At 45.8% G+C, this 15355-nt stretch overlaps 1 protein-coding gene across 6 annotated transcripts in view; it reads left to right on the forward strand.

Moving 5' to 3' along the window:
* Positions 1–15355, forward strand: part of CHD2 (chromodomain helicase DNA binding protein 2) — an 84633-nt gene that overhangs the window by 50075 nt on the left and 19203 nt on the right. For all 6 annotated transcript variants that reach the window (XM_088172636.1, XM_088172641.1, XM_088172638.1 and 3 more), the window contains 16 exons: positions 2436–2497; positions 3789–3911; positions 4224–4370; positions 5180–5313; positions 5966–6191; positions 6901–7001; positions 7664–7708; positions 7860–8035; positions 8720–8844; positions 9457–9673; positions 10299–10388; positions 11250–11440; positions 12450–12638; positions 13184–13346; positions 13716–13868; positions 14348–14419. In XM_088172636.1, the coding sequence (XP_088028762.1) occupies positions 2436–2497; positions 3789–3911; positions 4224–4370; positions 5180–5313; positions 5966–6191; positions 6901–7001; positions 7664–7708; positions 7860–8035; positions 8720–8844; positions 9457–9673; positions 10299–10388; positions 11250–11440; positions 12450–12638; positions 13184–13346; positions 13716–13868; positions 14348–14419 (2214 nt within the window). The remainder of the gene's footprint in view (positions 1–2435; positions 2498–3788; positions 3912–4223; positions 4371–5179; positions 5314–5965; positions 6192–6900; positions 7002–7663; positions 7709–7859; positions 8036–8719; positions 8845–9456; positions 9674–10298; positions 10389–11249; positions 11441–12449; positions 12639–13183; positions 13347–13715; positions 13869–14347; positions 14420–15355) is intronic.

Raw genomic sequence — 15355 nt, forward strand, 5'->3', positions numbered from 1 at the left:
GATCCCTTTAGCTGGAGATGAGGAAAATGTAAGAGGCCAGATCCTAGTCCAGCTGGAAGCAGTGGTGCAGGAATAATTTGGGCACATTTTGATGAAGGGGAGGCAGGGTTGTCTTTCCCCTTGGCCACAGCAGCAGCACCCCAGCAGGGCAGCCTGAGCCCAGCACTGGCACTTGGGCTCTGGAGTGACCCCAGCATCTCGTGCTGGGCTGGCAAAAATCCCACTGGGACTGGAGATGGAGATTTGCCAGTCTAGCTTGTGTCATTTGGGGAGGAGACATTATTAGAATTCAATTTGCATGTGATTTCCCAAGCAGTCTGTCCTGATGGTGGTGGTGGGCAGACAGAGCCTCAGGTGCACGCTCTGGACCTGGCACACCCTGGATCTCTGGCTGTCCTCTGTGCTTCCTAAAACAGGGAATTTACCACCAGGAGACACAGGGAGCGGGGAGGAGAGGCTGAGGAACTGCAGCACAGTGCTTCCCAACACTCCATACTGGGATGGGGAGGATGTGGGAGCACAAGGCAGGCACATGACAGGCTGGGAAGTGCCTGTGTCAGGGGAGATAGGGCTGGGCTTGACACCAATCCAAAACAGACAGTGCTGTCTTTGGACAATGTAAGAGAAGGCAGCTGAGCTGCAGTCACAAGTTACATTTTTCAAGGTGGAAGAAGGGGGAAAGGTCGAGTCATTTAGAGATTATCATCAGCTTTGTAGAGACAGTGACAGAGCAGAGGGAGAGTATTAGGAAAATGGACACCAGAAACTTGGAAAATGGGATTTTGGCACAGAAGCAGAGTTAACTTCAAAGAGTTAAAGGTTGTATTTGGTTTTCTCCCAGTGTGATCTCTGACGCAGAGTGGAGGAGAAATCCACCTCTTTACTTGTGGCTTGCCAAAAAGACAGCAAGAGTAAATGTGCACTGAGGGGCAGCTGTTCAAATCATGCCCAACTGGAATGGAAAGGCTTCAGAAATGGATAAGAGATTAAAAGAGAAAAGGAAAACTAAGGACTTTTAAATTTTGTGTGTCAAAACTGAAATCTGTGGAAGGCTTGGATTGTGTTGCAAGGGTGGGTAGGGCTCTCCATGGTGTTTGCCAGGCACTTGCTTCATGGTTGGTAAATGAGACAGGGATTTCATGCAGGGCTGTGGAACAGGTGGATGGACACGTGTTTGTAGTGAGATATGCTGCAAAAGGTGTTATTGTGCCATATGCAAATCTAACACCAAATCCAGGAAAGCTCGTGGTCAGACATGGCATCCAGTATTTTAGTGGATTTTAGTGGATACACCAATGCAAGTGAGACAGAAGTTTCTGTGGGTGGAAGGAAAGCTGGAAAATGGGAAAGAAGGAATGCAGGTTGCACCATTTCACAAGGTCCTTGTGTGCACAGCTGTGTGAGCTCTGTCCAGGAGGGCAGGGGGGTGTCAGGGGATGCAAACTGTGGCACCCATCATGATGGAACAGTGCCTGGGGCCAAAACTGCATACTGTGGCAAAAAGCAGCTAGAAGTGGAAGATTTCCAGTAATTGTGAGGAGCAAGCAATCTTGGGGGCTACTTCTGTAATTTTAATACTTCTTCAGAAATCTCACATGAGTTTCTTCAGTTTTGTCCCTGCCTATTTGTGTTTTCTGGGGGAGGCTAAGGAGAAGTCATATTATCTGTGTGGTGATCTGTTTTCATGGCTGACTAGTTTTTATGAAAATGGGGTTGTGTGCAACCAGCATAAAGAGATTATTTTAGCTGTCTTGGTCTGTGGGAATTCGTGATGCCCACTTTTAAAATAGTACAGCAAGTAGTTAGAATACCTCTAGGTATATTTAGCCAGAGAGACTTCACTGGTGGAGACTGTAGGACTAGGAGGAAGGAAAGCAACAGGACACAGCTCTGACCTAGTAAGGTCCTTGGTGACTTTTGCTGTGGGAAAAAAAAAAACCTCAACAGGAAGACAAGGACACTTTTGATGAGAATACTGCCTTTTTATGACAATATATTTATTTCATTCCTTGTAGGAAGTTTGTGAATGAAGGCAGATATGATAATGCATTTGTGGGGATAAATTCACCTGTGGGTTTGCAATCCCTGGGGTGTTGCACACACTGCAGGTCTGCCTGGCCACTGCTGCCGTGGTGTCTGTTGGGCACTGGGGGTTGGTGCTGAGGGGTGGATGGGTCCTCAGCTCAGGGACTTCAAGACAGGTGATGTTGCAGAGCTCTCCAGGCTTCCTGCAGAGTTTTCTTCTTCACACTGAGAGCAGAGCAGCAGGACTGAGGTGGCTGTGCTGGGAGGTGACTGCTCTGCACCAAAGTGTCCTTCAGGTGCTGCAGGGAAAGGACTCCAGCTCAGCCCACGAGCACGTGTTTCATTTGCATCCTCGAGGAGCCAGTCCACAGTGAAGCCTACAGCTTGATTTTCTTTCTTTTCAATTAAAGGCAAGTAGCGAATCTGAAAATGAGAGCCCAAAAAGAAGACGCCAGAAGCAGTTGAAAAGAAAGTAAGTTTCTAAGGAAAGGGTTTTAAGTGTTGATGCTTTTGGTTTATATCTCAGAGCAGTAGTGCTTTGGATTATTTGGTAGGAGTTGTCAACATGGTGAGCTTCTAAAATAAGTACTTTAATAATACTTTGTATTACTAAAATTGAAGTATGAATATGAATCTATAGATAGATGCAATTTTCCAACTTTTGTCTGTATTTTCCTGCTGTGCCTGTGATGGAAGCTGAATGAGTCAGGTTCACTTTCTGTTGTCAGTCTTTCACTTTTCCATCAGGTTACTGATTCCTTCAGAGATATTTAAAACAGTTTAATCCCTTCTCCTCCCACCTTTTTGATTAACTGAGAATAAAATGCCAAATTATTATCCTCTTTTATCTTTTATAATCCTCTGTTAAAACAAAAGAACCTCCATAAAGAATGATTTGGATGTCTAAGCACCATAACTTGAGTTCACTTACAGTAATATTTTACTGCCTTTTCCCATCTAAGAAGTACCTTCTAGATTTTCCAAACACCAGAATGAAGTAAGGAACTATTAGCTGCCTGATGGAAAAATCTAAACAGAGCCACATGATCCTGCTTGCTTTCTCCTGCATCTTGTCTTTTAACTCTTTATTTAGTTGTACCCATCAGTGCAGGAGGGAAGGTGATAAAGCACAGGGAGGGCTGTGGTAGTAAGGACAATGATCCTTGTGGAACCTCCATGTCCTCTTGGAGAGAGGAGGGGCTCCTCCAAAAGGCATTTTGGAGCTGCAGCTATGTTCCTAGCTGCCCCCAGAGAACATGCTTCCTTCCACTAATACTATAATATGACTTGGCTTCACACTTGGAAACTTGAATTGGCAGGAGAATTTTGATGGCAGGAGGTTTGTTCCATTTTCTGGGCTCCCAGGAGCTCATATAACTGTGCACATCGTGGCTCATGCTCTGTCACAGCACTTCTCTTCAGATCCTTCCAGCCCATCTCAAAAATGCAGAAGTAGAGAAAAAAAAAATCATCAATGAAAGCCCTTGCCCACCCAGGTTTGAGCAGTACAGCTCTGCCACCAGCACATGTGGTGAGAGCTGCTCTCACTCGAGGCAATCCTGCCACTGTGTGAACAAAACCCAGGTGACTGAGACGCCCCTACTAAGAGCAGAGAATCACAACACAACATCCTCCCCTGCACTTAACAGCCGAGGATACAGTTTTCAACTTTTTTTCCTGTAATTATGGCCCTGATTGTTTGTTCAGCCAAGTATTTGTGTAGAAATATCATTGCCCTTCATGACCTACATTTCTGACCTCAGAATTAAATGGAAAAGAGAGGTCTCTGCTGGAGAAGAGGATGAAGATGGAGGGGAGCAAGGCACCAGTGGAGAGAGTGAGCCTGAACCGAAGAAAATTAAAGCAAGAAGACCTGTCCAAAGGAGGTAAGGAATGGTTGGTTCAGTCTCTTTTTCTGCCTGTGCTGTGTGCAGAGGAAATCTCTGTTTGTCACTAATGAATGTGTATTTTTCCTGCAATATTACCTTTGTTTATGACCTAGTAAACCTAGAGCCTAGTTACTCCCTCATCTCCCCATCTCATGCTCCAGTGAGCACTAGAGTGGTTTCTATGATAGTTACAGCAGATTAAATCCCTTAGGAGTCTAATATTTGAGATTCGTGCTTCCTTAAAGACTTACTAAAGCGGATATTTACATAAACCATGCTGTATTATGGCTTTATTAACTCTTATTTTAGAACAGTGGCCAAAACTGGCGTTAAAAAGCCCCACAAAATCCAGCGTGGGAAGAGGAAGAAACCAGACTCATCTGAAGATGATGATGATGATGAAGACGATGAGACCCCCAAGAGACAAACTCGACGAAGAGCAGCCAAAAATGTCAGGTGTGAAGAGGTGTGGGGTTGCTTGGGGGTGAGAGCTGGCTGGGGAAGGGGGGCAATGGGGGCCCTGACTCCCTGTGTGGTCCTGCAGAGATGTGTGGCTGAGGTGTGGCTCCTCTGACAGGTTCCTGCTGAGCACACCCAGGGTTCAGCTCATTTTACCATCTGTGAAGGAGGGAATGTTTACCAGTCCCTCTTAGAGAAACGTGAGGAGGTTTGCTTAATATTTCTAAAGCACTCTCAGATGAGGTTAATAGTTGCAAATAATAGATGAAAATGAGCAAAAGGGAGCAGCTGTGATGGACTGGACCAATTGTCTTGTTCAGTGTGTTGAGCCAGGGTGGAGGTAAAGCTTTACCCATTCCCCAGTGTACCTTCTCACTTTCTGGGCAGTCCCAATAAGGGACTTGCAAACATTCATCAAAGATGAGGAGTGCAGTTCCTAGGGCAGTGTAGGCATCCATGCAGCTCTGCAACCTCCATAGAATAATCTTTCCCTCAGTAGTGGAGACTTTCTCTGTTATGGCCTTGCTTCTGCTGCAGGGATTGTTCCACCTTATGAATCATCTGATGCTGGCCATGGTCAGAACTATATGGGCAAGATAGAGGATTAGTCTAATAAAGGGTAGCTATCCAAGTGTCTTGGGGAAAATTCTGAATGGATGACTTAAGACATATGTGTGCTCGACATGAATGTGCACTGAACCATAGGATAAATACTGGAGAAGATGCTCCAGTCTGAGCCATTCTCTGTGTTGGTGGGCTGGGAAGAGTCAGGAGTTTTATATCAGTTTGGTTTTGATCTTACTCAGCTACAAAGAAGATGATGATTTTGAGACGGATTCTGACGACCTGATAGAGATGACTGGGGAAGGAGCTGATGAACAGCAAGACAACAGTGAAACTATTGAGAAAGTCTTGGACATCAGGCTTGGAAAAAAGGGAGGTGCGTGGCTCTGGAAGAAGCCTTTATTCCTGATGGCAATCGCGTGTGCTCACGGTTTCTCTTGAGCTGGTGCAATGCTTTTGCAACTTTAAAGTGGAGCCAAGGGTTGTTCCATTGCTTTTCATCTTTTCCTCTATGCTTCTTATTTACATCTTGTAATATGTAATAGCTTTTGTAACATATAGTATTTAAAATCCTAAAATCTCTATAGTTTATGTGCTTTGCAGCTTTCATTTAGCCTGCACATTTTAAAGACACAGCCATGGTTCTGCAATTCCTGCTTTTCTCTGCTTTGAAATATAAAACAGATCTAAGAGAGTCAGTTTTCATAGCCCCATTGACAAAGCCGTAATGAAAATAAAGCCATTTCTTCTCAAAGCCTTACAGAAGTGTTTTTTGTAAAACTGAATGGTTGCTAACACTTTCAAGAGGCCTTTGAATCATACTTAAAGAAAAGCTACTTAGGACAGATTTAAAAAGATTCTGTTGCATGGGAAACTTTTGTGTACCTGCCTTATAGGGTTGCAGAATCTTCTGGATGTTCTTTGTGCTGCCACAGAAGCTGTATCAGAAGAGTAACTTTCTGCTGTAATGCAGTTGATGTGCATGGTTGATAAGGAGGGTACCCAATGCAGGCTGGTTTCTCTTGCAGCCATTGGAGCCTCCACCACAGTGTACGTGACCGAGGCCAACGGCAACCCCAGCGCCGACTTCGACCCCGAGAAGGATGAGGGGGAAGTTCAGTACCTGATCAAATGGAAAGGCTGGTCATACATCCACAGCACCTGGGAGAGCGAGGAGTCCTTGCAGCAGCAGAAAGTGAAGGGCCTGAAAAAGCTGGAAAACTTCAAGAAGAAAGAGGAGGAGATCAAGCAATGGTAGGCTTCGCTTCAAGCAGTGATTTGGCCTTGGGCAAATTGTTTTTAGCCAGAGGTTTGAGGAATCGTGACTGAAAATGTTTGATTTCTTCTTCCAAAATCTGTTTCATGTGCACTCTGGTCTGTCTTTGCCTGCTGAGGAACATCCCCCCACACAGAAATTATATCTGTGGTGTGGCTGGCTGGAAAATGGAGAGGACAAGGTGTGAAATCCACACTATTGCCACTTCTAGGCTTAAGAATTGAGAAGGCTGATGGCAAATAAATGGTGCACAGACTCACCTGCCCCAGGAGGTGCTGTGACCCTTGTTAATTATGGGCATCTATGTGTGCAAGTTTTTGCATCCAAGTTTATGTCCAGCTTCCCCAGGAACTGTTAGAGGAGCTACAGTGTCTTTCCAAAATGCTAAAGCTGGAGTAGCAGCTTCCACCTCTATTTGGTTCCTGTTTAAAGATTGATTCTTCATTAGAATAAGGCAGCATTTAACAGGGAGACAATCTGAACATCTATGACATTCACTTCTCAGCAATAATTTATAATTTTAGGAAATTTATGAAACATGTCATATAACAGTAGATTGCCCTTGTGACTTGTCTGAATGACAGAACCATATAGGAAAGTAGATTTTCTATATGCAACATCCATGAGCACTATGACAGAAGCATTATAGTGTTTTTTTGTTGTTGTTTTGAATTATTTTGCATCTAGGCTGGGCAAGGTATCACCTGAAGATGTAGAATATTTCAACTGCCAACAAGAGCTGGCTTCAGAGCTGAACAAACAGTATCAAATAGTGGAGAGGGTAATTGGTAAGTGGAGCCAAGACTTTGGTAAAGGGGTGAAGTAGGAGTGGGAACTTTATTCCATGTGAAAGCAGAATGAGTATACAGCTCTCTCTTCTTCCCTGTTCTCCAGTATCCCTGAGAGAAACCTCATGGTGTTTACTGTATTTCACTGTGTGAAATTTAGGAATTTGGACAGTAGAAATCCAGGTTTACAGATTCATATTTACAAGCAATACAAATCAGTGACTGTCCTTGCCTGGAGTACAGGGTGACACACTAGTTTCCAACAGGTTGCTGAGATTGTTGCTACTGAAGTTCTTTGTCTTCAGTCCTTTGGATGCAAGATGTTTGTTCCCAAAGCAGCGGCATGGGCCTGGCTTTTGTGAGGTCCACTTTCCGTGGTGTGGTTGAGGATGTGGTTAGGCTGCAAGGCAGCTCAGTGGTGAGATTTTCATGATTAACTAATAAAAATAAAACCAGAACTTACTGAGCACAATAATATCACAGTCGTGTCAGTCAGAGGTGCCAGTACCCAGTTGCTTTGAGAATTGGCTTGGAGAGCTGTTTGACCTATTTCCAGTACAATTCCTGTAAAAACGTGGGTGTGAGGCAGCAATCGCCTGCCCTGCTCCCTCTGCTGGCTGCCAGCATTCCAACCCTCCCCTCCCTTCTCTCTCCAAACACAGCTGTGAAGACCAGCAAGTCTGCCACGGGACATTCAGATTTCCCAGGTAAAGGAACATTTTTTTGGTCTCTCTACACTTTTCCTATGAGCCAAGACCTGTCTTGTGGCTGTTGGGGCAGTTCAGCCTGTGAACCGTGCTTGTGGTTCAGCTGCTCAACCACAGGTGCTGAGCTTTGGGCTTTTTGCATATTTTACAGCAAACAGTCGCAAAACTTCCTCGAATGACCCTGAATACCTGTGTAAGTGGATGGGGCTGCCCTATGCTGAGTGCAGCTGGGAAGATGAGGCTCTGATCAGCAAGAAATTTCAGCACTGCATTGACAGCTTCAACAGCCGTAACAACTCCAAGACCATTCCCACCCGGGACTGCAAGGTTTGCTGGCTTCTCTTCTCTCCTCTCCTTTGCTGGGTTCCTCCAGGCTGGGGGAAGATGCAAGCGGTGGGAATGTGAAATTTTGTCAGGATAAATGTCAGAGAACATTTTCCCATCCTTCCACCTGCGTTTGAAGGGTTGTTTGCTGTTCTGGTATTGTACTTCAAGCAGAGACGTGAACCCCTTTGAGTTTCATTTACTCTGTGCACAGTGAGAACTTTATGTCCCCCTGGGGAGTGGGAGGCTTAATTAATCTTTGCAAAGTGCTTCCTCCTCAGAAGGAGCTGCAGCAGTTTTAATATCAGTTGGATGAAAAAACAGCACACTTGGGAAAATAGGAAGCCTGCGAGATGCTTATACAGTGAAGGAGAGGGACAGAAATAATGGGAGAAAAACCAAAAGAGGACAAAGAAGGAAGTGGAGCATGTTCTGACTCGTGTGTATTTTGTGCAGCTTACTACACTCCTGAGGGACTCAGAGCCCTGATCATAAACCAGAGGGCAGCAGAAAAATCACAAGAAATGCAGACGCTGCACTGGCTAGGAAAATGTGGATGGACTTGAACCAGTGAAGAGATAAACACTCTTTGCTGAATTCATAGACTTCATTGCTGAATTTCCAGCCTTTCAGCCACTGAGAGTTCTGCCTTTCTCTTCAGTGGACTGATGGCAGCATCTGTTTCAGGTGTTGAAGCAGAGGCCAAGGTTTGTTGCCTTGAAGAAGCAGCCCTCATACATCGGCGGGGAGAACCTGGAGCTGAGGGATTACCAGCTGGAGGGCCTCAACTGGCTTGCTCACTCCTGGTGCAAGTATGTACAGAGGCTGGCATGTTCATTCTGTGGCTTTTTTGTCCCAGAAGGATTTGGCATTCCTCCTTTTCAAGTGAGGTCTTTACCCACCCTCCTTCTGCAGCTTGGAGGATTTCAAATGTTATCATGCCCAGATGCATTGCAGACACTGCAAGCAGGAACTACCTAAAGCATGAACTTAAGAAACCTTGTGTGAAGACAAAAGGGATTTTCCCTGTCTGGGCCTGTTCACACGGTGAATTTGGCTGTTGAGTGAGCCTGGTACATATCAGCCTTAGATTTCCATTGGCTTAATGGGAAAAAATGGTTACTGGCTCAGAGTCCTTATATACTCATTGAAGTCTTTGAGAGATGTCCTTCTAAAATTAGGCCACTGATTCCCCTCTGCCTTTGCCTGTTTTCCTCCACTTTGGAGTCATCATAGTTAATTTTTGCACATTATTGTGCCATGTTCAGTCTGGCTGTCCCTGAGATGCACTTGGAAGTGTTCAAATAACTGTTTTTGCACTGCCCCTCTCTGTCCTTATTGTGGATTGCTGTTCATGTGGAGCACAGTAAATGAGCAGAAACATGCACTCAGACAGCATTTTTGTTTGTTCTCCTCTTTCTCAGGAACAACAGCGTGATCCTGGCTGATGAAATGGGGCTGGGCAAGACGATTCAGACAATATCATTCCTGTCCTACCTGTTCCATCAGCACCAGCTGTATGGCCCTTTCCTGGTGGTCGTGCCCCTGTCCACCCTCACCTCCTGGCAGAGGGAGTTTGAAGTGTGGGCCCCTGAAATAAACGTGGTGGTTTACATTGGAGACCTCATGAGCAGGAACATGGTGTGTAATCAGAGAGCAACGGGTGAGGGCTCAGGGAGAAGCACTGGGTGCTAGGCAGCAGCTTGTGTGTGATGTGTGTGACACACAGTCAGCTGGAGAGGCTGGTGGGTAGTGCTGGCAGCACTGCAGGCAGCTGGAGCTGGTGTAACTGAGTGTGTGGGTATAACTCCCTGCTGCAGGGAATTTTCTGCTGGATTTTGCCTCTTGGGGTGAGTGCAGGAGTACTGGCTTCTCTCATAGTCTGGAAGCCAGTGCTGATCTGGCCTGAAACATGCAGTGAGAAGTCCAGCAGTGTAAAAGTGCTTGTCTTCAGTGTTTGGAGCTGTTCAGGCAATGGAACACACAAGTGTTGGGACTCTAGTGGTGTCCACAGTGAGGTGATGTGTTCATTAATATCACAACAGCAAGTTAACCTTATTTTGTTAGTTGTGCAAGGGCAGTTGAACCATGTATGCTCTAAAACAAATTGTTCCTTGGGCACCTCGAGCTCACCAAATGGCACCTTGGAACAAGAGGGGTTTGGGCTTGGTTGGAGTCTCTGGCTTACAGCTGCACTAAGATAACAATTGTTAGCTCTTTCCTTTTGATAACATGTGTTCAAGTTAACTTTTGTCTCTGCTCACAGATACGTGAATATGAGTGGATCCATTCTCAGTCTAAAAGATTGAAATTCAATGCACTTATCACAACGTACGAGATCCTCCTGAAGGATAAGGTGAGTAATGGTCCAAGGATGGTTTTACTTGGACTTCCTCTCATTTTCAAAGGGGAAAGCCAGTTCTTAGCTAGTGTGTTTCACCTTTCCCTCTGTGGTGATGTAGAACTACAGCCACTATTTGCTTTTCCTTCCCAATAATGCAAGCAAATGTGGGAATGTGAGACACATTTTTCAGTGTCTTCACTCTTGTACTGCACAGTTGTGCTATTCTTTTTACATGTAAGACATTTGGCAGAATCCAGCAATACCTGGATTTTTACCTGGTTTAATTTAGTATTGTTAAGAGGACAAAACATTACACTGAACCTCTGGCCATAATGTTAATAGTATTTACATTTTTACATCTACAAGAAATCTGTCTGCTTAGGAAATATTCATCAGCCCTGTCAGTGTATCACTGAGTCCTAGTAGAAAACAAAAAGCTTAAAAAAAAGAAAAAAAAAATCAAAACTCTTGGATTACCTGAACTTTTTAAGCTTGTTCATCTTTTCTCCTGTTCTTGCTCCAGTGGGACTAGTGCTACCCAGGGCTTCAAGGGCATGGGGGAAGAGGGGAATAAAGAGCTGGGGAAGGACTGTGCTTTCTGGGTAAAGCAAAGGAGGATTAGGATAGGTGTACTTGCTGCAGGACTATTGAGATAGAGCAGGAGTGTGTGCAGCATGACTAATTTTCACCTTTTCCTTTCTGGGAAGGCGCCCTGGTCCTCAAATTTTTTAGCAAGAAAATCCTGTGATGGTCCAGGTGCAGGGCTGGGTCGGGACACCCTGGGCAGCACAAACTGCAGAGACACACGTGCACGGTGTTGAGGCCTGTCTGAGCCTCTCCTCACCCCTGTGTTTTTCCCTTCCCTTCCTTCAGACTGTTTTGGGAAGCATTAACTGGGCCTTTCTAGGCGTGGACGAAGCCCATCGGTTGAAGAATGATGACTCCTTGCTGTACAAAACCTTGATTGATTTCAAGTCCAACCACAGGCTGCTGATCACTGGCACCCCACTTCAGAACTCACTCAAGGAGCTCTGGTCCCTGCTGCACTTCATCATGCCAGAGAAGTGAGTCTCCTTTTGAGCCTTCTCAGAATTGTCTCTGTCCATTCTTGTCTTTAAATAGGCTCAAGGGAGTGCAGAATGGCAGAAATCCCTGAATTAAATCCCTGAATTAAACAAAGTGGTGTGACAGCAATGATAGGAGGACAGACATTAGTGAGGAAAATCAAAGGTTAAATAACTAACACAGGGAGTATTTCTGGCAGCAAACTGAATGGGAAAACCTGATACATGCCTTACAAATCTGTCTGCTGTCTTCCAGCCATCTCTAAAAAGCTAGACTTGTTTTAAGCAATCATTTCAGCCATTTCTGAGGTTTCCAGTACACTGTGGTTCAGGCACCTCTGCCAACCATTTTGTGGCAGCTCTGGGGGTGCTGCCTGGCTGATTGTGTGTCCACAGTGTAACAAATGTTTTGTTTCCTTTAAAATAAAATGAATTATGGGCATCTCTAAGGCTAAGGCAGGCATGCCCCAAAGCTCACTGAAATTATGTTTGACTGCAAGAAGAGCTGTCCCCCAAATTCTTTTTGTTGGATCACAGAAAGAGTGAATGAAATGCTTGAGGTCTCCCAAGTGGAGGAGAGTGGATCTCCACATTTCAAAGGAGCTGTCAGATGAAGCAGCAATCCCAAAAGAGCCTTCAGAGCAGGGTAAAACAGTCCAGTTGTCAAAGCTGTGCCTGAGGGAGGCACTGAGGAAAGTTCAGAAACTGCTGCCAGGTAAATGCCAACAGAGTAAAATAATGGGAAACTGGGGATTTTGGGTCCTGGGAGTCAGTGTGGAGCTCAAATGTAAAATGTTAGGAAGGTGTCTAAGCCCAGAGATGCTGTAGCTTTGCCACCAGTCTGTTCAGTTGACCAGAGCAGAGTGAATCTGTTGTCTTACACTGTGTTTCCATTAAACTGCTGGTCTCCTGTCTTGTGGTGCAGCAGGAGTGTATCCAGTAGATGCTGTTTGGTGCCATGAGACAAGAGGTATTCTGACTCCTCCCTTCTCCTCCTTTCTGTTGCCAGGTTTGAGTTCTGGGAGGATTTTGAGGAGGATCACGGGAAGGGCAGAGAGAATGGCTACCAGAGCCTTCACAAAGTCCTGGAGCCATTTCTCCTGCGCAGAGTGAAGAAGGATGTGGAGAAATCTTTGCCAGCCAAAGTGGAGCAGATCCTCCGGGTGGAAATGTCTGCTCTGCAGAAGCAGTATTACAAGTGAGTCTCTGAATAAGTTACTGGGAGTGCCAGTAGAAAAGGGCACATCTTTCTGTGGGCCTTGGAACTTGGTGTTCCAGTATTCTGGGCATACTGTGGCCTTCAGAGTGCAATGTGACACTATCGCCTGTAGTACTGGGAGCTTCCCAGAAGGAATATGAGGTAGGGTAGTTGATAACTTTCCTTCTGGAAGATGTTTTTGTAGAATGATACAGTTCATTCTGTATCTGTAGGATGACATTCTGTAGAATTATACAGTTTCAAAGAAAACTGGGCAGTTTTGCAATTCAGAAGTTATGTTTTTTCAGGGGGAGTGACAATATGCAGAAGGTTGGGATGCTGTTCAATAGTGAACTGTGATAATATCAGTAGGAAAGTCAGGTCAGAGTTTTTATAGAGGAAAGAGCATCCTGTAAGAGGAATGAGGAGAGATGGAGGGAGGGAAGTAGACTGATGGCTGAATGAGCTGTTCCTGAAGGTTTTGTTCCTCCAAGACTTCGCTCTGCACTGAGTAATGATCTGGGTTTTAATTTTCCTGCCTGCAGGTGGATTTTGACAAGAAACTACAAAGCTCTTTCAAAGGGAACAAGGGGAAGCACATCTGGTTTCCTGAATATTGTGATGGAATTGAAAAAGTGCTGCAACCATTGCTACCTTATCAAACCTCCCGAGGAAAACGAGAGAGAGAATGGCCTTGAGACCCTGCAGGTGAGTGGTGTCCTTGGTCACCACTCTTTTTTCCTTAAATTTCATTATTTTGTTCTCCCAACAAACTAATATCTGATGAAGCTTTAGCTTCTGTGGCTTCTTCTTTAAAAATAGTTCTCACAGCCAAGCCATTTGAACCCCCAGCACCCCAGTTCCACTGTAGGAAACATTTGCCTTCTAGAGCAGGAGTTGTGGGCAGTGTAAGATCTGTCTTGTGTGATTCATTGTGTGTGTGGGCTCTGCTGTGTAAATCCAGATGATTAGATTAGAGATGTACAAGAGACGAATGACCCCTAAAGGAGCAGGTCTGTGCATGTCTCTGTGTGATGTACATAAGGGTAAGATTGGAAATGATGGTTATTTCTTCAGTCTTTGATCAGGAGCAGTGGAAAGCTGATTCTCTTGGACAAGTTGCTGACCAGGCTGCGGGAGAGAGGCAACAGAGTGCTGATCTTCTCTCAGATGGTGAGGATGCTGGACATCTTGGCAGAGTACCTGACTATCAAACACTACCCTTTTCAGGTGAGAAACACCAGCATGGAAAACAGTGGGGTCCCCTTGAAAGTATGGGGAAAAGTGGAGGGATCTTGAGGAGTGGGAGTCAATGAGTTCCCCAGAGGCTGGTGGCTGGGATTACAGGTGGCACTTACTGGAGGGAACTGGGGTGTCCCCTCATTTCAGTGTGGCCCCAACTCTGCAAAACTCCTCTGGCAGGCCCCTGCTTTGGGCTGTGTCATGTGATAAACCCTGAGGACAGTGAGCACAGAGAGCGTGGCTGGGAGCCTGTAACGGGAGCTGCGGTGTCACCCGCTGTGTTCCCTGAGCATCCCCCAGCCCTTGTGACACAGCTGAGGCACTGCAGCTATTTTTAATTGGTGGCTATTTTTAACAATAAACAGGCAGGCAGCAAAGGGGGCTGTAGGGCTGGCAGCACTCGGGTGCAGCAGCCCCTCGGGGCTCCTTTCCCTGCTCTCTTTGATGCCTGTTGTTGGTTTTTGCAGCGCTTGGACGGCTCGATCAAGGGGGAGATCCGAAAGCAGGCGCTGGATCACTTCAACGCCGACGGCTCCGAGGTACTGCACTCCTGGGCAGAGGGATTGTGGCTGAGCCACAGGTTGTGACTGTCACCAGGGGAATAGTTCAGCTCAGTTCTTTTTACAGGACCCCAGGTACTTCTAAAGACACGGATATGGCAGGTTTTGCAACCGGCCACATTCCTTATTTTAAATCTGTCATATCCAAGGAACAGGGCTGCAGGTCACATTTCCAGAAAGTCCTGAAGACACTGGGAAGAGATAAAATTTAGCAATTATCTCCCTATTTGTCTGGAGAATGAGATGGTTGCTGAGTGATTCTAGTCTGAAGCTGGTTTTGAATATGGAATGACAAAGGCAAAAGAAGGATTTTAAGTGTTGGCAGGCAGTGGAGTCTGGTGCTGGAGGTGAATGTCTCCAGTGTAATAGGAGAGGGCATCTGAAGCCTCTCATCTGGGCTTGCTGACTCACAGTGACTGGTGCAAGACACTTGTTTTTGTGTCAGGCAGCCCAGCTGTGAGAAATACCTTTCCTCACTCCAGAAGCTTGGGCTGGAGCGGAATTCTTGGCTCATGCAGGAATTGTGAGAGACTGTGGTTGTGGGAAAGTTAACAAAAGGAACTGTGAGGGGGGAAGGAGCAAGAATGCACATAGAACCTGCCCTTTTCCCTGTCTTGAGGACATCCAGGGGGCTCAGGCATCTTGGCTGTAACCTGGCACAGTCTGTTCATTGCTGATCTCACTCCTAACAGGATTCAGGCAACAAAAAGCAGGTGTTTGCCTGCTGCCTTTGTAGGAGTCTGGTGGTCTGACCTTCAGAAGTGACTCCAAGGTGCCCTTGCCTTGAGCTGCTTGTGTTTCTCTCCTATATTGATTCATGCCTGGAGTAGCACACCCTTCACCTGGGCCAGCACTGCCTCACCTGGGTCTGGGCTTAAAGACTGGTGCTGCTCAGCCTGCATGAACAGGGTATAT

The sequence above is a fragment of the Sturnus vulgaris genome, chromosome 13 (genome assembly GCF_052056855.1).
Source record: "Sturnus vulgaris isolate bStuVul1 chromosome 13, bStuVul1.hap1, whole genome shotgun sequence".
Lineage (NCBI taxonomy): Eukaryota > Metazoa > Chordata > Aves > Passeriformes > Sturnidae > Sturnus > Sturnus vulgaris.